This window comes from Ascaphus truei, chromosome 3, assembly GCF_040206685.1.
Source record: "Ascaphus truei isolate aAscTru1 chromosome 3, aAscTru1.hap1, whole genome shotgun sequence".
Classification (NCBI taxonomy): domain Eukaryota; kingdom Metazoa; phylum Chordata; class Amphibia; order Anura; family Ascaphidae; genus Ascaphus; species Ascaphus truei.
The window spans coordinates 120,649,011-120,674,595 of NC_134485.1; the positions used below are offsets into that span (position 1 = coordinate 120,649,011).

Consider the following 25,585-nt stretch of genomic DNA (forward strand, 5'->3'; position numbering starts at 1 on the left):
AAAAAAACTTGATGATATCTATATCAGCAGTGCGCAAAGTGGGGGGCGCGAGATTACCGGTGGGGGGCACGGGATTTACAGAGGCCCTGTGCGCTTCCCAAAGGCACTTAAATTAAGTGCTGGGGGAGCTGCAGGGCCTCTGTAAACTTACTTTTCTTGATTCAGCCGGTATTTGCTATTGGAACGTGATGTCATGATGTCCAGACGCCAGGAATCAAGGTAAAGAGGAGGAGGGAGGGGGACGCGCGGAGAGGAGGACATCCGGCAGGGGAGGCGCAGGGAAAAAAGTTTGTGCCCCCATGATCTATATTATAACAATAATTGCATTAGCTTTAGGTAACGCAAATGAGTTATGCATCTTTAACATGTGTTAAAGTTTGGTCACTGCGCATGTGCAATGTATTGGTTAACGCGTCTTTGCGCAATGAAAATCCCCGTTAATAGCACTGCTATTTTTAATAATGGATGTTATTTTTGCATATCATTAGCTTTTGAGGATACCTGTTAAACTGAGGAAAAATAATGTCTGTTACCTATTTCGGTAACAATGGTAATTAGCGTAAATGTAATGTACTGCTAAAGTTATTGTTATGGGAGACCAGGCCATTTACACCTTTTTATCCGGATTATACATTGAGAAAAACAAGTTAATGAAATAAATTGTAAATTTATTCACAGGAAAAGTCAAACACACAATGTTACACCAAATACAGGCAAAAAAAACACACTTACTTGGGACTGGGATACAAAGCTAGACTCTGCTAGGTGCAGGGAATCCTAATAAGGATTTACCCCTGATAACAGTTGCAAAAACAGGACAGAAAGTATTCCAGGCAGCTTTAGCTGAAACAGCCTTTTTCTTACTGGAGAGTTGAAACTTAAAATAGGGAGAATCTTAGAGAACGTTGAGAGAACTAAAAATCTGATGGGCGTAGTGGTTTATAATACCTCTTGAGTTTCATTCACAGAAACCTACAGTCCTATTAGAAGCGTGAGAAATTTCCCAGTAGCAGGGCTCATCTGACTGATGATGTCAGAGGCAGGGAGCGTGTTGAAAAAAACATGGGGGCGAGAAATATGAATCAGCCAATGGGAAATGTGCCTACAGGAAGCATCTTCCCCCCCATCTAGTTCATTGCCGGCTCCGCTAAGTCTGCAGTCATAACTTGGGCCCCAGTGGTGTGACCCCTGTTCTCTGGAACTGACACCTAGCTTTTTCCTGCTCACCAAATGGCTCTCCCCCCTCTGGACATCCTCTCTTCTTTGAACTATGGAATCTTATGCAGACTAGCTGGCACCGTAAACATATGCCCAAGCTGACTGCATAAAGCCTTATAGTAAATGCAGAACACGATATAAAGTACACTTTATTAGAGAATATACTTTGGGGAACCTTATATTTATAAGGGAAATAACTGGGGATATTTGGGCTCAAAATCCAGGAGTCTGGTGGACACTGGGAAGCCCCAGTGTAATTCACCCCACAAACCCACAAATAGTGCCTGAACGCTGGGGAGAATCAGGGAACCACCAGTCGCTGGGCCCCCCGAACTCCTGCAAACAAAATGAATACATTTTCACCCCAATATCCCATCTAAAACTTACACTCCCAAAATCTGGAGTTTCTACGACACAGGGAACCCCAAACGCCCCTAAATCTGTCAGGTTTTTCTATAATTTACAGGGGACTTCCATAACCCACAAACCCAGTTCAAGTTCTGGGACACCTTGGCACTAACTGGGGTAGCCCTATGTTACCTAGGGATCCACGCAGCTACAGGAACACTTTTCATCCCTGTGCCTCATTTTACTGTGCACACGCATATATGTACTTAACACACTTTGTTAATAAAATATACACTTTAAAAACCTAAGTCTGCCTGGTATGGGAAATAGAGTAAAAAGCTGCATGTTATTTTTTTACTAGCCATATTCCCCACACTGTATACTATAAACTTAGGGCTGGACTTTAAAAGTCCCATCACAACCTTATAGATGATTGGAGTACCCCCCAGAACTTCTATACTGATTGTGGGTAACTGGGCATTTACTGGGTATCCCCATTAACCTAGGGTCCCCTTGACTGTTTCAGGGACACCTCACATCCCTATGCCCCAGTTGCCTTTCTGGGCTGTGCTGAAGCAGGGACCCTGTTACGGTTGTGCTCGCCACAACCCGGGGCCGGACCGCGTGGCTGAGGCTAGGTTATGAAATCACCGACCTTAGACCGCGCAGACTGGTCCGGAGTGCGAAGTTCATAGTCAAACAGGCCGGGTTCAGGACTGGAGAGAACAGCGTAGTCATTGGACGAGCCAGAGTCAGGATAGGAGATGTCCGGGTAGTCGTAGTCCAAGCAGGGAGTCGGCAACAGGAAATCAAGCAGGTCCTCCTGCTTCAGCGTAATCACTGCAGGTCGGGAACGGGGTTTGCGTGAGTGGCGTCCACGGCCCATGGTGCTGGTCTAGGAGAGGGAAGACAGGCCGGAGTGGGCACACCGCCAGGCAGCACCGGTAATCCAGGGCTTCAGCGCAAGAGTTCAAGCTGGCCTCTGCGAAGGGAGAAAGAGCAGCAGGCCATAGGGTCCAAACAGCAACCTCTGCTAAGGGTAGAAGCAGCAGATTGCGGGCTCTAGGGAGATAGCACACAGCAGGTCCCCAGAGTGCTTCAGCACGGGAGCTAAAGCTGGCCTCTGCGAAGGGAGAAAGAGCAGCAGACCACGGGGTCAAAACAGCAACCTCAGCAAGAGGTGTATGCAGCAGGATGCTAAGTCCAGGCAGGCGACACAGGCCTCCAGGAACCAGGAACACAGGCCTCAGTGAAGTAGCTGCAGGCTACGAGGAAACAGGAACAACAAACTGGAACAATAATCAACAGAGATTAGTAACGAGAGATAACAAGCCTGGAGGCTTGTAGCAAAACACAGGTAACATCCAAGAAGGATTATGCTCGGCAGAGAGGGATTGTGGGGGAATGCAGTATTTAAAGGCCAGCGGGCCAATGCCAGTAGGAGGGTGTGAGGGCACTGCTCCAATGACTGAGTACAAGGCTAGGTTGCAGTGAGCCCACACAGCTGCTGTTGATTGCAAAGAGGGAATTAGTGAGAAGAACAGCACCCTGCAAGGCTACGAAAAAAGCCAGGAGTGGATTCCTGACAGAACCCTAGTGGTGAGTCACATAATTACAGGTAATGCTTGTACCAACCTTGAGCTCAAGAGTTGACACTCTATAAACTCAACACACGGATCATGGGTAACCAAACGGGCTTAAACCTTTATTTGAAAGCCTGGCTACTCCCCACCGTCACACATATACCCCCTAGATGTTACATTGCTGGCTGTTGTAGACAGCAGTCGTTTGTTTTATGTTGGTTTAATCAGTGGTTCTGGAATACTATTGTTTTTTTTAAGGAAAAGATAGGAAAAAGAGAACTACATAAACATAGAATAAAAGACACTGATAATTAATAAGTGCACTGTAACTGGAATATACAGTGCACTAAATCAGGGAGGTAAAGGAAGGATGTTAAAAGTTAAATAATCTGAATGGGGGTTACCATCTACCCTGCTTCTCATGGCCACTGGAAAGGAGGGAAACTGTAAACTATCCCAGTGGACTTGACATGGGTGTACTCTTCCCACGTACTGTATGGGAGTGCACCATTGCCCAGAAGACCACCACAACTTTTATTGGGACCTTCCCTTCGGTTAGGATATGTTCTCATCTTGTCTGAGGACGTAGTTCTGGGCATGTCTGATATTATTGGGGACACCCACTACTGTGATTCATGTTGCTCATCATCATTTGATTTCCCACATGATGTAGTGTTCTGTTTTATCACAGGAGTGAATGCCCCTTGATTATTTTATATTTTATCTGTGTCTACTGTGCAATACTTTCATTGGGATGGCATGTATGTCACTAAAACATCAAGAAGAATTATTATACCTCATAATTCATTGAAGTTTTCCTGATTGGTCTCATGTTCACATATGGATATCCCCTTGTTTATTCTTCTTTGAGTATAGGAGAAGGGTACTAGGTTGTGTGTGGGCACATTAATATTTATATGGAATAGTATATAATATACTCAATGTTGGATCTGTTTATATAGATCTCTACTAGATTTATAATACTTTATATTCTGTATTATTCAGAGATATTAGTTACTGATTATGCTTTTTTATACTAGTATATGCTTACCTGGCCGATTACATTATTATACGTATTGTAAGTATTGTTTTTAATCATTCACATTGTTTGTTATTGTTTTTTCTGTTATTGTCTACATCACTGGATTGATTAAAGTTGGTTTTGTTCAACGTTATGTCAGCTGAAATGACCAACCAATGGGAATGGCGCATTGCCAATGCGACCTGATTTCGGGACGCATGTTGAGACGTCATCCCATGCCGGTTTTGGCGTGAATTTTACCCTATAAAATGTATGTTTAAGCTTATCACCCTACACCTTGATAAAGTCCTATTGGATGAAACGCGTTGGTGCACTTTCTATACTTCCACTGCCAAGCTGTGCATTTTTTCAATATTTTGAGTTGCCCCATCTATTTTTCTACTCTGCTGACGCGGATGCTGTGCTCCTTTTCTTCAATACATCCTGATTACTACTATTGAGGACTGCACGCTGGAGAGTCTGTCATGTCTGGATATCACTTTCAAGTAAAGGGCATCAGCCCCTCTGTATTTACCTTTTCAGTGTTAGTGGCTTTATTCACCATACCCTGTGGGTAGGTTATACTTATTAAGGGACTAATCTATGTGGTAGCCAGGTGGGCACCACTAGGTCCCTATATCTCCCCAGGGTGGATCCTGTTATTTTACAGTCATTATGGACATTGGGACAGTACTCTGAATATATTATACTTACAAAAAGAGCATACATTGGTGAAGCACCATACACCAAACAACCTATACTTTTGGATATCTTATCTACCCTATATATCTTAAGTGCCCTATACTTAAACCGAATCATACTGTATACTGTTTTCTTCCAGATCTGACTCAAGCTTCACATGGGAGACATCGGACTCCCCCCTAACCCAGAAGACAGGTAGGGAACACCTCCCCTCCAATATATAACATTTCGGGAATTAGGGTACATGGAAATTGAGCGACTGTGGATCAGGAATCCCAGACGGGATTGCTGCTTTAGAATTTAGAACTGAAGTGGGGGCATCCAAAAAAAGGGGTTCAGGAAATTAGTCATTCGCACCTGGCTTTTTTTTTTTAGATTAGTGAGGTCATCCGACATTTTCACATACACACTCACACGTAACTATGTAACAAGGAGTAATTGTAGTAAAGTATAAATGTAATACAATAAATAAACTGTTATGTCAAAAACGAATGTTATTAGTTCTTATTAGGAATGTATTACATTTTTTAAAGAGGGGGCGGGGCTAGGTGGCGAGTAGCTTTTTTGGTTCGGCGAGTAGCTTTTTGGGTAATTTGTCAAGCCCTGCTTATTACCATATATATTTTGTCAAATTGGATGTAGCATTGGGCTTCCCTGTCTTTTTTTGTATTGTGTCTTTATTTATATAGCGCCATTAATGTACATAGCGCTTCACAGTAGTAATACACATGATTATCATATAAATAACAAATAATATAAATAACAGGTCAAGAGAAAAAGTGCTTCAGACATAGAAGTAACTGTCTTTAGTTCAATTATTGTTGTTGTTATAGTACAGGTGGCCTTTTATACTGTAGATATATTAGTTTTTCCCCAGAGTGGAATGATTTATCTTTCGCCCTACATTATATGGAATATTGTATGTCTTTATTTATATAGCGCCATAAATGTACATAGCGCTTCACAGTAGTAATACATGTTGCAATAATATAAATAACAGGTCATGGGAATAAGTGCTTCAGACATAAAAGTAACATTAAGGAAGAGGAGTCCCTGCTCCGAGGAGCTTACAATCTAATTTGTAGGTAGGGGAATGTATAGAGACAGTAGGAGGGAATTCTAGTAAGTGCGTCTGCAGGGGGCCAAGCTTTATGTATCATGTGTCCAGGATTATTCACAGTGGTATTCATATGCTTCTTTAAGCAAGTGGGTCTTAAGGTGGGTCTTAAAGGTTTTACATCCCACTTCTGATTGGCTCAAGTACCACGTGAGGGCGGCCATCTTTCTTTTGATGACGTCGTCTTAAAGGCAATTGAAGCACAGCCATTCTGATTGGCTGGCGTCATTGCCTTTAAATGACGTGATCAATTTTTTGTAAATTTTTTTTTAATCCCATGGTTTTCACGGCCCAATCAGGGCCGTGGGAACCATATGACGCAAATGTGACATCATAGGCCTATAAAAGCCTATGTCGTCTCATTTTAGAGCCAGACGGCGTGGAGGGAGGACTTCCACGCTAAGAAGAAGTCCGGGGCGTGGTGGCAGAAGACCCAAGAAGACCCGGAGAAGGTAAAGAAGCCCCAAGACTGACGCAATGGAGTACAAGTACTGTAGAAGAAAGAAGACAAAGACATGGTTTTTTATTTTATGGTTTTTTATTTTATGGGTTCCTGTTTCCTGTGCGTGGATTGGTTCGAGAGCATGCTATTCCGAGTCGGTGTGTGGGTCATCTAATGGTAAGTAAACAAGAGAAATGTATTTTATTTAGCTTGTACAGGTTTTGAATTTTTTTTTTAATGTGATTGATTTTTTTTTATGTCCATTTATTGCCCATGTATTTATGTATGTCCCTATGGATATACATAATACAGAGCTAATAAAAGCTTGTATTGCTCATGTTTGCTTGCTTTTTTTTTGATGCTTTTTTAACTGTAATTTGCAGCTTGGTGTGCAAATGTGTTTGCAAAAGTTTATTTCATGGGGGGGGGCTTGCTTTTTAATAGTGGCTTTTTGTTGGTTAGATTTTGTGGATTGATGGTAATTTATTTCTGTTTACTCTTTTTGTTTCTAGGATTTGAATAGTGAATTGTGTAATTGATTTGGATTGTATTTTAATTGATTTGTGAATGGATTGATTGATGGTATTTTATTTAGAGCATTGCTTGGCATACTGTAGTGCACAGATTATTTGCATCATTTACTGCACACATTGTAAATGTAAATGTTTGGAAATCCATTTGTTAGATATTGATTTGCCAACTGTACTGTACTGTAGGTGCTGTGTTCTTGGGAGATGAGATTTATTTTTATTTGCATTGTGCTGTTTTTATTTGGAGATGTTACTGTGTGTGTCAGAATGTATTTGCTATGTATTTTTGGCAACGGAAGACAGATGGGCTTTGCTGGTGGTGGGGATTCATACTGTATTGCAGTGGTAAGTAGAACTGTATTTATTTTATTATGCTACGGTAGTTAATGTGTTTAATAATGGGCCAAATAATCTATTATTCATATCTGGATAATTGTTATTTGGCCCATTAATGTAATGTATGTGTGTTTGGTGGTGGGGGGGTGATTTATTTAAATGTACTGTACTGTGTAGGCCATGTTTTAATTTTTTTACACACAGGGTTGGGCACCTGTGCCTTAACCCCTTCATTGCCTTAGCGGGCATTGCATGGCCGCTAAGGTAATCAAGCTGTTTAAATTTTAATTTTTATTTAATTTATGCGTGAGCAGGGGGTCTCCTGAAATGAGCAAAGTTTATTTAAGCCTCGGAGACCCCCTACTTCCTGAGATACAGGCCCCGTTATGGGGTGCCCATATCCCTCTAGTCCCGCGGTCATGAGACTCACAATTTTAATATGGCGGGGATACCGGCACCCCATAACTGGGCCTGTAACTCGGGAAGTAGGGGGTCCCCGGACCTGAAATCAACTTTTTTCAACTCAGGAGACCCCCTGCTCATGCACACTATGAATAAAAATAAAATGTAAGCAGCTTCATTACCTTAGCAGCTACCCGCTAAGGTAATGATTTTTTATTTGGAGGGGGGGGGGTGTTTGATACTAGTGTAGGGGAGCAGGGGGTCTTCCGAGCTAAACAAAATTGGGGACCCCCTACTTCCCGAGATACAGGCCCTGTTATGGGGTGCCGGTATCCCTCTGCATTGTTTAGATTCGATCCCACAGGATTTTAACATGGCGGGTGTACCGGCACCCCATAACGGGGCGTGTAACTTGGGAAGTAGGGGATCCCCGGACCTGAAATCAATGTGGGTCAGCTCAGGAGACCCCCTGCTACACAACTGTAATTTTAGAATTTTAATAAAACCCCTACGATCGCCTGTGAGAGGCATGCAGTTAGAGTGACTGATTCAGACTCTCTTACTGCGCGTCTATTACACAAAGGCAGACGCCGGTATGATTCACACAGCAGGGGTCCCTGCTTTGGGCATCTCATTTGGTCCACGTTGTGATCACGATTTCCCGCAAAAATTACCGTGTGAAGTGTTCGAATAACGGCCGCCCCATCAGTAGGTTTTAGGATATGGGAGGGAATGGGGTCAAGAGAGCAAGTGGTAGAGGGAGAAGAGGAGATCAACAGTTACACATCCTCCTCTGAGACAGTGTAAAAAGAGTCAAGGAAGGCAGGAGGAGAGTTAGGAAGCAGTGTAGGTTGGGAAGAGGAAACAAAGGGATGTTCTGACGTATGGATTCCACATTTTCCTTAAAATAGTCAGCAAAGTCCTGAGGTTAGATGGAGGAAGACGAGGCAGCTGAGGGTGGTTTGAGTAGAGAGTCAAAGACAGAGAAGAGTCGGCGTGGGTTAGACTTGTGCGTGTTGATTAGTGAAGAAAAGTAGGTTTGTTTAGTTTGAGAGAGGGCAGAGTTGAAACAGGATAGCATAAATTTGTAGTGAAGGAAGTCTGCGAGAGTGTGAGATTTCCTCCAGAGGCGTTCAGAGGAACGAGTTAAGGAATGCATCATGTGCATGTGGGAATTTAGCCAGGGTCTGGGGTTAGAAGGGCGAGGACGGCAGAGAGAAAGCGGGGCATGTAGATCAAGAGAGGAGGATAAGGCAGAGTTGTAGTTCCTGACCAGGTCGTTAGGGTCTGTAGCAGAGCTGAGTGAGGAGAGGGAGGAGTGTAAAGTGGACTCAAAGGCTGGTAGGTTAATAGAGCGCAGGTTTCTGCAGAACCGGGGGGTAGATGGATGTGGAGAAGGGGCGAAGCGAGATAGAGAGAATGAGATGAGATGATGGTCAGAGAGAGTAAAATGGGAAATGGAGAAATCAGAGAGAGAATTTTTTTTAGTGAAAACCAGGTCTAGGTAGTGGCCATCCTTGTGGGTGCTGGCTGCAGTCTACTGTTGAAGGCCAAATGAAGAGGTTAGAGAGAGAAAGCGGTAAGCCCAAGGGAGAGAGGGGTCATCAATGTGGCAATTGAAGTCCCCAAGGAGAAGAACAGGGGAGTCTGAGGAGAGAAAGAAAGAGAGCCAGGATTCAAAGTGAGAGAGAAATGCAGAAGGGGGTGAGTAGAGGTAGGTAGGCGATAGATTACCGCGATGTGGACAGGGAGAGGAGAGAAGATCTGGACAGTGTGAGCCTCAAAGGAGGGGAAAGCAAGAGAGGGAGGAATAGGAAGGGGTCAGTAACGGCAGAGAGAGGAGTGGAGGAGCCCACACCTCCACCCCTGCCATCAGGGCGAGGAGTGTAGGAGAAAGAAAGGCCACCATAGAAGAGGGCAGCTTCCAGAGCAGAGTCAGACTGGGTGAGCCAGTTCTCAGTTATAGCAAATAGTAGCAGAGAGTGAGAGAGAAAGAAGTTATGCACAGAGAGGAACTTGTTAGAAAGGGAGCCAGCATTCCAAAGGGCACAGGAGAAAGGGAGAGAGGAGGGAGGGTGGCAGGGGATGGGTATGAGGTTAGAGGGGTTGACAGCAGAAGGAGTAGAGGTTGCATTTGGTAGGCGAGGATGAGAGCATGTAGAAATAAGGCAGGGACCAGGACTGTGAGAGATATCCCCAGAAGCAAGGAGGAGAAGCATGGATAGAAAGAGAATGTGTGAGGATGATTTGTAGGGGTGTGATTTAGTGCAGGCGATATAGCTATGTAGTGTCAGAGGGCGCTGGTAGAAAAGGAGTTCATGTGAACTGAGAAGTGGTGAAGAAAGGAGAGATGGAGATATATGAATAGAGTTAGAAACATACTGAGGCTGGTAGAAAGAAGTATATAATTTGAGAAGAAGTGAGGTCACAGCAAATATAAATAGTAAAGGCGGCATCACAGCAATAGTAAAGTGCTGAGATGTGCAGTCTGATATAGATAATATACTCCTTTCCAGCGTAGATCAAATGCAGGAATCAGGGCCAGTAGGTGTTGTCTACTTCTTCACAACTTCCTTTTAAACTTCAGTTGTCCTGCTACTTACAATGTGCTACTTGGAGATGGGCTACAGGCCGCTTAAGGCTGTTCTACCTGGGTTTAAATGGGCCTAAAAAGTCACCTGACAGTTAAGTTCAGTCTGCTTAATTACCACATCTGAGGCACATTCAAACAGATGCTTTTTCTAACAGGGTGTTCCCTGCCTAGGTGTGAAAGCTTAATTTAATTAAGGGTTGAATGAGATAGGATTCAAATATGGATTTTCCCTAAGATATTGTCAGTTGCATATACAAAATACACACAGCAAAGGGTTGAAGGAGACAGGATTCAAATATGGATTTTACCTAAGATATTTTCAGTTGCATATAAAACAAAATGGAGTGCTGACCCCTTGTTAGTTTTAAAAGCCTAAAGTTGAAACATTGCTGACGTTTTACCTAATTTTGGTACTAGAGCATACATAAATCTAATTAAGACTCCCTATTTTATTTTGGAGCAAAACTGATGCAATTTTAACAATTGTGAAATGTTGGTCAATCCACGCATTGTAGTTTATTTAAATACATTTTATTTCATCACCTTAAGAGATAGCAACCGGGTACAAAACACCTTTTAATCAAGAACAACATTTCTAGATATCAAAGTCTCTTTGAATACAAAAAGGGCGGAGATTCCCATTGAAAGTAAAATCATTTTTTCCTTCATTAAATCTTTTGTCGATTTTTTTTGCCCTGGTTTTGTCCCACTTTTGCAGATGGAAGACTTGATAAATAAATCAGAAACATATTCACAGACTTCAAACTTCAGAAACAATGACGTGTATGCATAAATAATCATAAGATATATTGAGATCGAGACACACAATTATTGTAGCATAACATATGGGCTTTTATTTTCCTGCACTTTTAACATGGTACTGCATGAGGTCCGGCATGCCATGTGATTTTGTGCCATAGCAGGTACATTATGGTATGTTTGCTTGTTTTCTATGGGTAGATCACATGCATTGCTTCATCAGAACTGTGAGCTACTGTATAATGGAATGAAACGGGAGCTCCCTCTACTTTTGTTCACGTCACCGCCAACTTATCTCCTTATCTCAGGTGTGCTTACAGGTCCTCTACACATAATGTTTAAATGAGTGTTTTGGGAGGTACTCATCTAAATAGATCTCTCTCTCTCTATCCCCCTCTTTCCTTCCTTCTTTTAGGGTCTGGACTTGCAAATCTCTGAAAAGGTTGTCATTTCTTTCATACTGTTGCTGAAATTGGCCAAATTTCACCTGGTTTGAGAAACTGGGCAAACGTTTCGTTCATTTCTAGTCACGACGATGTGATCCCTATTGAAACTATCACATGGATGAGGACCCCCCTATAAATCTGGTAGCACTTGGATTATGACGGATTTCCAGCACCGTAAAGGTTACACAGGGAAATTATTCTTACCTGACCACTTTGACGTTGGTTTTGCCTTTTGAAAGCCTGCTTCATATTCCCTGTATATTAGCTTCTTGAACACAGTATCTAAACTGGATTAAAAAATATATATATATATATTAATATATTAAACAGAATATTATGTCCAATGTCATGTCTGCAAAGTCCAAAAATAGTACAATACTGGTATGTCCTTGTGACGGTAGCGTCGGACAGGGTCATAATATACACACAAAAAATATTAGGATTTGGGAAATGAAGCAATCAGGTACAGGACTGGCAATTCATTCAGGATACAAAACGAAGTCACAACAAATAACACTGGGTATAGGGCTGACCTTCATTTATATAGGGTTTGAGTCCTATACCCTAGCATGGGATTTCAACACACTAAATCAAAGGCGTCTTTGGGTCTACCAGACTTATTACTGGCCCATAATAGCCTTTGTTAAAGGTGTGACACACAATACTTTGCACAAGTACCCAGGGATTGTTCTCCTCCGCCCTGGCATTCACAAGCAGGATGGTGGAGAGCCTTTGACTAGGGGCCTACTGTAGACCACTTGTTGCACCCTGACCATTAGCATATTACAGAGCCCATCTATTTTCCTGGGCTTTTATGCCAGACACAAAATACAATATATTTTGACAATCATGGTTATATCAAAATAATCCGTTCGGTTGGGCGAAGCGAGCTAGAACTTGCCAGACCCTAATGCTGGAGGGCACTCTCCATTGTGGCCAAGTTTCAGCTCGCTAGGACCCACCAAACCGGAGTTACAGTAAATGGGTTTAAATGCCCTTTTACTAAAGATGCATTTCTCTGCCATTGAAGTCAATGGCAGAATCACACAATTCAACAATTACCCCAACTCCGTTCTGCTGATCAGAGAGGGTCAGGATTTGCCATGCAATCAAGCCGGTGCTATGACTACCTGCTGGCCAAATCCTGGCTCTCTAGTTTCCACATAACCGGAGTTACGGGGCTAGTTTTACCCTCTTTTTACTTAGCCGTTTAAACACGTGGCTTTTATCTCCATTGGAATCAATAGGGCCAGTGCCGCCATAGGAAATGCATGGGCCGGCACCGCCATAGGATTCAATGGGACCTCCGCTACCATTGGAGTCAATGGTAGGACCCTCCGGTCTGGCGCGACACTTTCCCGGGGTCATCGACCGTCGGACCCTGTTGGGGTCAAGTGAGGGGGTTCCTAGGATCTAGGCGCAAAAAGAACTTTATTCCAGGGTGCCCTAGAACCTAAGTTTCCCACGCCAATTGCATGTGAACTTGACCGGGGATTGATCAAAGCTCTTTTTTTGATAGTGTTTCCGCTCTTGCGGTTTTGCGGGCTGGCGGGCTGCCAGTTCGTCTCTGGAGGTCGGCATCAAGGAATACCCATTGAAACACATTGCACCATTGACTTTCAATGGGGAACCGCCGCTCCTCCTCTCTGGCGCCACCTGCAGGTCTTTTGGGATATTGGTCCAAAATCGCCGGAATTTCCATAGGGTTACATGGGGCTCCCATGGCGGCCTATGGAGATGCTGCAAAATGGAGACTGAAAAGGCGGGAAAGGGGACAAAGGGCTATCAACACACACATATCATTAACCATTTCCTTCCCGACCTGATCTTAGTGCCTAGGTGGGTGCAAAGACTGAGAATGGAAACAATATACATTTATGGGGGGGACAGACATTGGGGCTGAAGCAGGGGCATAAACACAGTACTGAACATCATATCAGTTAACCCCTTGCCTCCCCTGCTACAGTCCTCTGACGCGTTTCGTGCCGTGCAAGGCACTTTATCAAAGAGAAAACATAACGCGTCATGACCCGGTATTCAGAGTGGTATGCCGGGCGAGGTTTTAGAATAAAGGCTGGCACCTCTGTATGGTAATCACAAAGACTAAAAGAACAGTGACAGGCACACCTAACTCCAGAACACCCAAAATGTTTCTTAGGAGAGGTTCTACCGATTTTGAAAGGCATCAGACAGTGGATTGACAAATGCATGGGTGATTTCCTCTGGCAGTACCTATAGAAAAGATTCTGATTGTGTAAGTACCATAAACAACTAATTCTCGTGGATACTCTGTAAACTAATATGGATTTAATTCAGAAACAGGCTAATAAATGTAAGGTTCCTCTGAGGATGCCCAAAGGGTATGTAGGAATATGGAGTTCGTCATAGAAGCAGGTAATGGATATATTTAGAAAAACAAAAATACACCAGGCACTCTTATGAAGATATGATAATAAACCAATGTGATAAATAATAATAATACAAGTGAATTGGTGTTATCACAAATAAAATTACATGCGCTGCTCAGAACCAAGATGGACCAATATTATATAATTAACATCCCCCGCTCCCCAATACACAAAGACATATGGATATATTTATGTAGCGGAAAATACATTTCAGCTTCTGACAAAATGGTTTTAATGTATGAGCAAGAAATTAGATTATCTAAAGGTCAGGATGTTCATATGTAGAATATGTGAGACAAACTCAAATTGTGAGCAATGTACTGTACAATACTATGGTATCAAAATCAGTTTCTCAGAGCTCAAATACAAATTTACTCTCAAAAGTCAAGATCAATATGGTCCATGACCCCATACAAAGATTACAAAAAAAAGGATATGGGAAAGATCTACAAAAAAGAAGAAAAAAAACATGTAAACTTTTTACCTGTTACTATGGTAACAAGCCTGGTCATATGAAAAGAGATTGCAGACAAAGGAGGAAGGATAGGGAAACAAGCAACCATCCAAAATACTGCTCTCTCTACCACTCTGTCAATTGTCGCTCAACCAAATATTCCATACCAAGCAAAGGAAAGCTTGTATTAAATTGGGAATTACTAAAAGAGGTAAAGGAATTTTTGTAATTCCTAACAAATTATCAAGAAGTTGATATAAATTGCCACTTTTGCACACTCCAAATCTGTGTGTAAAGAATTATCAAGGCATTGCAATAAATTATGGGTTAATAATGAATTCAAAGCTCTTTACCGTTATGTCTATCAACAGTACAAAGTATCAACCAAACTAACTCCCCCTCCCTCCCTCTCTGAACTGTATCTACACTTCTATGCCATTCACAAACATGCAAGTTAACCATTAATTCAGAAAGAAATTAGTTCAAATTCAAAAGAACTAAAGGAATGCTTATCATTTTTTGAACACATTACAGAGTATTAAGAGTTGATAGAACTTTAAGAATAAAAAATGTACTCTTATAAAGTATTTTTTTTCCCCGCTGGTAATCCTGTTTAATTATTTGGTTAATATTGGAAGGAAAAAAACAGTGTTCGTGCTGCGTGAATTAAAGTTTCCATGTATGTATGTATGTATATCTTTATTTATACAGTGCCATTAATGTACATAGCACTTCACAGCAGTAATACATGTGACATAATAAAAATAACAAATAATACAAATAACATATAATGGGAAGAAGTGCTTCAGACATAAAAGTAACATTTAGGAAAAGGAGTCCCTGATCCGAAGAGCTCAAAATCTAATTGGTCTGTAGGAAGAACGTACAGAGACAGTAGGACGGTGTTCTGGTAAGTGCGTCTGCAAGTGACCAAGGTCAATGTATGAGGTGTATAGTGTCAGCCAAGAAGCTACTCATATGCTTCGTTAATGAGGTGTGTTTTAAGATGGGTCTTAAAGGTGGATAGAGAAGGTGCTTTTGATGGCATTCCAGAGGTGTGGGGCTGTGGAGAACAAAACGTTGCCAAGAAACCCAATGCTGTTTGTTTTTTGCTACCATATGTGCACTCCTATGAAACATTGTAAAAAAAACTATATAAAAAATATCAGGGAAGGTGGACCATCCAATATCAGAGGAATGGCATAATAAGGAATATGGAATATGGAATAATATGATAGAGCTAATGGACACAAGAGATATATGTGGTTTTTCATGGTTTTATGCAAATTACCAGATTATAACAAGTATTGTTTGTGCTTTACTAACAATTTCAGTATTTTGCTCTATTCCATTGAATAAGTATGTATTAGTTTGCAGCCAATGAATGTATAGATTTCACCAAAAATGTATAGCTTAGTAATTGATAGTAAAATTCTGATACATGCAAGATAGTTCAGGTACCGTGGCTATTGGAATAAGATTTGTTCTCCATAACTGGCATGTGAGTGTGTCTGAGTAGAATATTACCAAAGTTTATACACATGTGGTCATTATGCAAAAACAGTTAGGCAATGGTTAAATTGTTATGCCACGGACACACCAGGAAAAGATCAGTAACTATTTTTAAATTGATAGATATTTAAACTTTATCAAGTATAATTGGCCTGGCTGTGCTCAAAGCTGTAACCATGCAGCAAGCTTAAGCCTATAGGGAACCATGTTAATGGTTTTGAAGCAAAAGGTGGCATTGTGTGCTCGTTTGCATGTCATTTCCCAGAATCCCTTGCTGCAGAGGAAGTTCTGTGTGCTGGGTGATAATGGTGAAAGGCGGGGTTACAGACCTGCTAAGACATTGTAAGGAATCCACACCTCAGTTTACTGCTTACCTTGCAGACCTGTGCAGTCCTGGAACACTCCCCCTGGTATCTACAGCAGCTGTGCAAGCTATGACTGCAGTCCCAGTCTGGGCTCAGTCATTAGAGCAATGCTGTCACACGCCCCTTCTGCTATTGGTTCACTGACCTTTAAATACTGCATTCCCCACAATGCTTATCTGCCGAGCATAATCCTTCTTGGATGTTACCTGTGTTTTGCCACAAGCCTCTTGGCTTGTTATCTCTCGTTACTGATCTCTGTTGTTATTGTTCTAGTTCATTGTACTCATTCCAGTTTCCTCCAGGCTTGCTGCCGCTACGCTGAGGCCTTAGTTCCTGTTTACCGGAGGCCTGCTGTTCCTCTCTTCCTTCGCAGAGGCCTGCTTGAACTTTTGCGCTGAAGCACGGGGCTACCAGTGCTGCTTGGCAGTGTGTCCACTCCGGTCAGCCTTTCCTCTCCTAGACCAGCACCATGGGCCGTGGACGCCACTCACGCAAATCCCGTTCCTAACCTGCAGCGATTACGTTGAAGCAGAAAGACCAGCTTGATTTCCTGTTGCCGACTCCCTGCTTGGACTACGACTATCCGGATATCTCCTACCCCGACTCTGGCTCGTCCCATGACTACGCTGTTCTCTCCAGTCCTGAACCCGGCCTGTTTGACTATGAACTTCGCACTCCGGACCAGTCTGCGCTGTCTAAGGTCGGTGATTTCATAACCCAGCCTCAGCCACACGGTCCGGCCCTGGTTTGTGGCGAGCACAACCGTGACAGTATGCTCGGCCCCACAAAACCGGACTGCGCCGTGGTGGGGGTTGGTAAATGTGTAACTGGACCTATGTCTCAGGCTGCGGACCAGTCCGTTTGAAGAACAGTATCTGTTTGAAAAACTGCCTCCGCCTAATCTTGCTTGTATGCATGAAGGGTTAACCCCTGCAGAAAGACTGACTTGTAAAGAAATACTTACTAAATCTCAGGAATGTAGAGAGGTTAAGAAGATTACAAGCCCAGTACTCCCAACAACTCCTTCTTATGTCTACTCCGGGTCTGGAGACTACGGATTTTGGGGTACCGGCTCAAGACATAGATACCACCTTTAAATTATTCCTGGAATTTGACAGGAACATAAGTGAGCGTGAGCCTCTCCTTTCCGCCTACGCACGGACGATTCACAAACCCTTTTCTGTCAGTCCTGTTGCTAAACCTGTGGGGGTACCTCCCTCTCCTAAAAATGTCCAAACCATCCCACTATCACTGCCCCCTAAGGTAGAAGCTGCCACGATTTCTAGCCCTGATTGCACCTCCCATTGCTTAGACCCCAAGGATATGTCTGCGTTAACCCCTGCCAGTCAGGTCTGTGAGGTTCCCGTGGAGTATACTTGTATTTCCAAAGCTACGGCCCTAGTATCTGAGAATGAACTCCTTCTCCCCTCACTTTCTAACTCAGAATCCCTAACCCCTGCCCTTGAGGTTTTTTCTGCTTTAACCCATGCTAGGCAGCTCTGCGTGCTCCCCACGTCAGAAAAGGAACCCCTTCTGCTTCGACTTTCTAAGTTAGAATCCTTAAGCTCTTTTTCCAAGCTCATTCCTGTATTAACCCCTGCGGGGTCAGCCCTATGAGCCTCCTTTGGTAATTCCCTGTTGTTTGCCAGCTAAGGCCACATCCTTGGCTCCCGAGGAGGAACTCCTTGTGTCCCCAATTTCAGAGGCAAATCTCCCTCTTTTCGACTCTCAGGTACTATCTGCATTGACCCCTGTAAATCCTTGCTGCTCCCAAGCTAATGCATCCTTTCTAGCATCAGATAATGAATCCCCAAGTCTGACAGCAAAGGTTGCACTGAATGACTCCCCTAAGGTTGCGGAGTCCTTGGATATTCTTTGCTATAATCCCCCTGCTTCAGTTCAAGTTTCCGCTGCTGTGTCCCCTGAAAATTCTGCTAAAATACTGGTTCCAGTTAAAGGTATTCAGGAACCGGGTTTTTCCCTAAGCCTGTTCGCATAATCCCCACTCCCAGGTATTTCGCTGACCCAGTCTGTCACTCAAAGTGCTGAGATCCTTGCTTCAGCGCATAGTCCCCTTGTCATGGAATCTGTAGTCTTTTCTGATTTCCCAGACACTCCTTCCCAAGCAACCCCTCCAGAGATCAGCGTATCCGTTGTCACCCCCTTAGTACAGTCAGAGACCACCCTGTCTACATTACAAATTCAGGTGTTTAAATTTGAGTTATTTTGTCTTCTTTCCCTTGCTAAACCTCAGTCCTTTAGCTCTGCATCTAAATGTGCTCCAGCAACCGTTGGGTTATTCAGGGCTAAGATTAAAACTCCTGTGTTAAAGGGTACCTTCTCACACATATCCTGCAAACCTAGAACTTCAGTGATTGATTGTAAGTCACTTTCCACTGTATCTGATTTTCTCATTAGTAAAACCCAGACATCCACATCACTGGCTAGCAGTTCCGTTATCAGAATTTTTGCACTAGTAAACATACCTATTTCTGATTTTGTCATGACAAGTACCCCTGTTAGGGCCCTTGCAGTTTTGGATAAAACTCTTTTTCCTTCTAAGGTTTCTGCTATTAAGAGTTTCCCCGGTTCCAACTTACCGCCTATTGACTCTCTAACTCCCCCAGTACCCGTCACTGATTCCGAGGCATCAGCTCCAGATGCTAGTTCTCCTCCTACCAGTGTCCATGTAGTGCCAGATGTCCCTGTTACAGATTCTGAGCCTCCAGCTCCAGACACTAGCTCCCCTCCCTCCGCTGTCCCTGCACTGCCTGATTCTCAACTTCCAGATATTAAAGCTCCAGAGCCTATTCCTACTCCCACTCCTATGACAAGTACGATGCCCTTGGAGTTCATTGCAGCACTTAGTTCACCCCATGCAGTTGTTCAAATTTCTGCAAGGACCAGTATACTTTCCCCTGACTCTGGTGCCATATCTGAAGTAACCCTTGCCGCGCTCCAAATCCCCTGTGCGGGAGGGCAGTTTCTTTTCACGGACTTTTCTGTGGCTACTGAAGTACCCCAGAATAACTTTAAGTATGGGGTTTCTCTCCCTATTGTCTCTAGAACTTTACACGCTGCCTTGAACTCTGTGACCTCCACTTCCCAGACAATACTGTCTCTCACTGAGGGTTCTACAGTATTTGGGAGCTCCACTACTGATTGTTTCTCTGCCTCTGCGAACCCATGGTTATCCCTCTCGGAACCTTCTATTGCGCCTGTTGTTTCCTCTGTGTTGGAAATACTCAGTACGTACCCCAAGATTTCGGTCCCTAAGCCTGGTTTACTGCTTGCCTTGTCATCTACTATACCAATACCTGGCAATGCACCCTCCCACCCTATACCCTCGCTGACCACTACCTGGAAAACCTCTAGCGGAGAAGACTCTCTCAAATTCCTACGTGCAGATTTCAGCAAATACTTTGTCTGTCCGGAAGGTCGCCCTGGTATACTCGATCAACTATCGGTGCCTCTTGTCCTGAACTTTTGTACCATTACTAGGGACTGGACTCCCAGCGGGGGCCCTTCTGCCATTTCTGCTCCGGAACCCACTGGTTCTTCACAGCCTTGGATTTCCAAGCCATTTCGCGTGTCGAGCCACGTACCAATAATTTCTCTACCACCACTCTCATATCCTAAGTTTGTACTCGCCAATGAACTGCTGGTTTACGGATCCCTTTCTCGCCTAAAACAATTTAGGAATAACTCCATGTCTCCGAGACCAATGAGTCCCCACGAGTCTCTGGACCACAACTCTACTCTCCATCCTAAACAATTCCAGAACAATTGCAGGTCCCCCAACTCTAAGAGTGGTTATGTTTGCCATGAGGTCTCACCTGAAGGGGGGTCCTGTTGCCGACTCCCTGCTTGGACTACGACTATCCGGATATCTCCTACCCCGACTCTGGCTCGTCCCACGACTACGCTGTTCTCTCCAGTCCTGAACCCGGCATGTTTGACTATGAAATTTGCATTCCGGACCAGTCTGCGTGGTCTAAGGTCGGTGATTTCATAACCCAGCCTCAGCCACGTGGTCCGGTCCCGGTTTGTGGCGAGCACAACCGTGACATACATGCAAATGAGCATACAGTAATATTTCCATTTGCTATTTGCTTTGCTGTGGAGGGTTTTTGTCACTTTTTTTACCCACCCTAACTTAACTAAATATATATAAATGTGTGCCCATTTGCATGTCATTTCCCAGAATCCCTTGCTGCAGTGGAAGTGCTGTGTGCTGGGTGATAATGGTGAAAGGCGGGGTTGCAGACCTGCCTAAGACATGCAAATGAGCATACAGTTATATTTCCATTTGCTATATGCTTTGCTGTGAAGGGTTTTTGTCACTTTTTTTTTTACTCACCATAACTTAACTAAGTAAGGTAAAACCCATCCTCATTGCTTCAGCTTTGAATAGCCAGTGTAACCAACCCCACACTGATGAGACCCATTAGGGTCAAAACAGCTGTCTGTGGGTGGGTTTACTGGCTATGCATCTTAACCCTGGCTGTGCTTAAATCTGTGACCATGCAGCAAGCTTAAGCCTATAGCGAACCATGTTTAAAGTGGTTTTGAAGCAAAACGTGGCACTGTGTGCTCATTTGCATGTCATTTCCCAGAATCCCTTGCTGCAGTGAAAGTGCTGTGTGCTGCGTGATAATGGGGAAAGGCGGGGTTGCAGACCTGCCTAAGACATGCAAAGAGCATACAGTTATATTTCCATTATATATATATATATATATATATATATATATATATATATATATATATATGTATATGTACACTGGCGACACACTTTATTTGAGCTCGGCTAGTCCCACGAATTCGGGTATACCCGGGTGTATTGAGGTTTGTGACTGTTATCTGCCCGAGTGCATTGAGGTATTTTCCAGGCAGGGATTGAAGCATTTTATTCCCGCTGGCTGCAATACTGCACAGTATATATATAAATACTGCATTACAATTCATGAATTTATGCCATCTGGTAGACACGCGAAGCATTGCAGCCTATTAAATCCTAATCATTATCATTTAACAGATCAGCCGCCCGTCAGCCAGGCATGAACCCAGGCTGGGAAGGCAAACGCAACGGGGCTTGTCAGAGGTGAGGAGCGGCGCATTCCAGGTATCTGCCAGGTACATACTGGGTATTTGCTCGAATAAAGTGTGTCGGTGCAGTATATGTATGAGAAGCGCCCGATCCTCGTGTGATACCAAAGTAAAATGGTTAATAAAATCAAACTTAGACTGAACTGATCCCCTGATGAAATCTGGTCACGGAAAAAACGCGTAGGGTCACGTGGTGTGATTCAATTACGGTGGCTGATTGAGAGTCATCTGGCTGACGCAGGAGGAGTTTGAGCCGAGCACTTGTGGAGACTGTCCCTGGACACAAGGTATGTGCTATACGAGGAACCAACACTGCTTATCCGGGTTACTGGAGGAATCTGACACAGTGACACCAGCAGTGAGTTTCCGGAAGCTACAGCACCCAACAGAGCGGGCAGACGGCGGTTTTCTCCTCCCACATTGGCGCATGAGATCAGCTCATACCACGCTTTTATGCTTTGGCAAGATTGTGAGTTTGAATTTGTCTAAGTTCGATTTTATTAAACCTTTTTACTTTGGTATCGCACGAGGATTGGGCGCTTTTCTTTTTTTCTGTTAGGTTACTGCGGGAGGTTGTTGATCCCAGAAGAAAGGCTGCCAGTAACCTAGATGTGTCCCAAAAGGTTTTGCTACAATATGGATGCATTGTGGTCCATTACATGGACGGGACATTTTCTTTTTCATATCATCATTGCTTTTATATATTCTACAGTAGTATAATTTTATAGTTGTCATTATTCATTTTAGGGCAATGATTTAGTTCATTATTTATTATTTATTGCATTATTGTTTTTAGCCTCAGCTATTAGCACTATTCAGGACAGTATATTTATTGTTATTATTACACATTATCATCGTTGTTTAGGTACACCCATTATAGCTTGGACTGGGGTGAAACCAGTGATTTACCCTATAGGCGCGGTCCACACACTCTTTTTCTTTGATATATATATATTATAATATATATATATTAGTTAGGAAGTAAATATGCTATTTTAGACCTATATGTTTAGGAAGTATTAACAAAGTATTATACACTCCTAGTTTGAAAATGCAGACCATTATGTATAGGTCAACAGTGTAGGATTTTTAAATATAACCAAGATAATGTTTCGTTTTAGGAATAACACAGAAACAAATATAATGTGTAATCTGTTTATTCATGCTATTATTTTTGTTATTGTAACAGAAATATTTTAGTTTTTGTGTTGAAATGTAAGTGTACAGGATGTATGTGTGAAATTTAATAGTCTGGCTCTAAGGTTAACTTTATTATTGCCACATGAGAGGGAGGAGAATAGAGAAATACATTTTTTTTTGTTTCAATCACAGTACAAATGATTTTCAAGTTGCAGAAGAGCTTAAACTCTGTTACAAAATATGTACAAGAATAATGTTAGTAGAGCTGAGAAGCAAGGTCAATGTGAATGTTTTGGTTATATCAGACACAGAATAAAACAACCAATTAGTGTATCAAAAAATGTACTCTACATGTATCAGTACAGAGGTACAAACCCAAGTAATGAATTGTACATTTATGATTTGGAAAGAAATGTATTAATCTAGTCTACCCAGATAATCTGAAAGAGGTGATAAAGAATGGAAATAAGTAATTAGGAGAGACCAGGGTGGTTTAGAGTATACCACCAAAGAACTGTTATCTATCAGGAGAGAATATGACAATGAGAAGGCGTGAACACAAAATGTGTTTAGAAAGAACTGTTGTATTTTTATGATACATTCTATTATATTTATGTTTGTATTAACACTGCTATTGTTTAATATTTTATTATTATTACTTATATTAATAATGTTTTCATTTATAAATATTACCAACATTTTAATGGCTGATGTGACGGTGGGGGAAGCCAGCCTTGATAATAAAGGTGAAGCCCGGCTGGTTACCCTTAAAAACGTGGGTCCCCGGCAGTTTATCAGCACTATAAGCTGCCGGGGACAATGTGTTTGTTCTAACCCTCTATGTGTTTCTATAAACCTGGGACTCCGGGAGCAGGACTTTAATAGTGGGTATTTGGGGGGAAAAGGGATTAAAACATGTATAACAGGTTGTGGGGCAAAGTTACCGGTTGTCTCACCATTTTACCTGCAGATCGTGTCTGGACTGCAGGTACGCGTGTGTCTGTTAATACTGTTGTATTTTCCCTATGAAATGAAATATTATGTTTTCCACCCACAAAGCCAAATGTATCATCCACATCCCCTAGCCCAGGTTAGAGGAAGAAATATGTGTTTAAAATGTGTATTCATCTCTATGAAGACAGTCCTGGTAATTTGATAAACCAGGATGTCTGCATAGAGATGCTGGACCAAAGGAGAGGATGGAAGTCAAGAGGTGTCGGGCCGTTTGGTGAGCGGGGAAGGGCGGACTACCAAGTCCAAAGACAAAGACTCCCCGTGGGAGAGACTCTTTGTTCTCCCAGACTCGGTGGAGCCTACGCAGCAGGAGATATAGGGCTGGCAAGAGGAAGCTGTTGCTCGTTGGCACGATTCCCATAGGCCAGTTCGAATTTCCCACTTGCCGGCTTCCTGAGTTCTCAACACACCGCCTTCAGCAAGTTGAGCCTCCAGCTTGTACAGTAGTACCGTGGTGTTCCTGGATGTGGACAGGGTAATCCTTCCTGAAGCAAGCGCCCTGCACCTAGTGCGGCTAGAGACTCCCCCCAGACCCCCAGTTAAGCGTGTATTACCTGTATTTTGTGTTTTCATTGTATGTCTGCTGGTTTTACCAGAATAAACCCCATTTAATTCCACTACCTTGTCCTGCCTAGTAAATTGATCCCGGTAAAAGGTGTTAAAAGTACTGGTCTCCTGTGATAGCTGAAAATACATAAATACATATCATAGTAAAATCTTCTATTTGTAAGATGGGTGTTATTCAGAATCTTTATAGATTTTATTTTGTTATCATTTGAGTGAACTACTGAATTGTTAGAAGAATTGTGGAATGTGAGAAACACATTCAAGGAAAACAACTGATTTGGAACAGAGGATAGTACACAAAATATCTTGGGTACAAGATAGAGTCTGTCCAAGGCCAAGATAAGAGTATAGGCTTTGTACCAAGACTTTAAAAAAAAAATTGTAATTAATTGTTTTGTTTTCTTTTATTATTGTTTCATACTAACAGGCCATGCATAGGTTAATCTGTAGATGAATAAATGACTATATGAATCTGTTTTAAGAGTAGATACATCAGAACGAATGATACCATTGAGTGATCAAGAATGCTTTAACCATTCTTCGTCCATAGTATGTTTTATGTTTGGCCTGTACCTGCAGATGAATCTTTTTTGTTAATTTTACATTACGATACATAAATGAACCGCCAAGAGATCTGTTTGCAAATATTTCATTTGATATCGGATAAAAAGAAATGCATAATTACAAATAAAGGAACAATTATTGTCACTTAACAAAAATGATGTCACTGCTAGATATATGTAATGCCACGTAAACTTTATTTGTTGTTTGTTATTTGGGACAAGTCACCTTTACAATTAAGAATTTCCATAGCATTTTAAAACGATCTCATGAAATACTGCATCAACACCCTAATAATCTTTCCCTTTAAAATTTGCTCTGCCATGTACTGTTCCTGTCTATGAATTTAACAGTTCATTTGTATGCTCTTTGGGCAGGGACTCCTTTTCCCTAATTTTTGCAATTATCTAAACTTTGACACATTCACCCATCTCCAGCTACATTGCTAAAATGCAGTTAAGTAGCTCATTAGCCTTGATTGCCTCGTTTAATAATATGACTATTAAATATTGCATCTGAAGATACCGTGTAATACTGTAAGCAAACTTTAACAAGAAGTTCATTAAAAAACTGGCTGTATTGTATTGTATTGTATGTCTTTATTTATATAGCGCCATTAATGTACATAGCGCTTCACAGTAGTAATACATGTGGTAATCGAATAAATAACAGATAATATAAATAACAGATCATGGGAATAAGTGCTTTAGACAAACATAACATTAAGGAAGAGGAGTCCCTGCCCCGAGGCGCTTACAATCTAATTGGTAGGTAGGGAGAACGTACAGAGACAGTAGGAGGGAGTTCTGGTAAGTGCGTCTGCAGGGGGCCAAGCTTTATGTATCATGTGTTCAGAATGTTCACAGTGCTATTCGTATGCTTCTTTAAGCAAATGTGTCTTAAGGTGGGTCTTAAACGTGGATAGAGAGGGTGCTAGTCGGGTACTGAGGGGAAGGACATT

The 25,585-nt window shown here is 42.4% G+C and overlaps 1 protein-coding gene across 2 annotated transcripts in view; it reads right to left on the reverse strand.

Moving 5' to 3' along the window:
* F5 (coagulation factor V) overlaps positions 1–25,585 on the reverse strand; it is a 228,769-nt gene that overhangs the window by 192,448 nt on the left and 10,736 nt on the right. For both annotated transcript variants that reach the window (XM_075589432.1, XM_075589431.1), the window contains exon 2: positions 11,702–11,784. In XM_075589432.1, the coding sequence (XP_075445547.1) occupies positions 11,702–11,784 (83 nt within the window). The remainder of the gene's footprint in view (positions 1–11,701; positions 11,785–25,585) is intronic.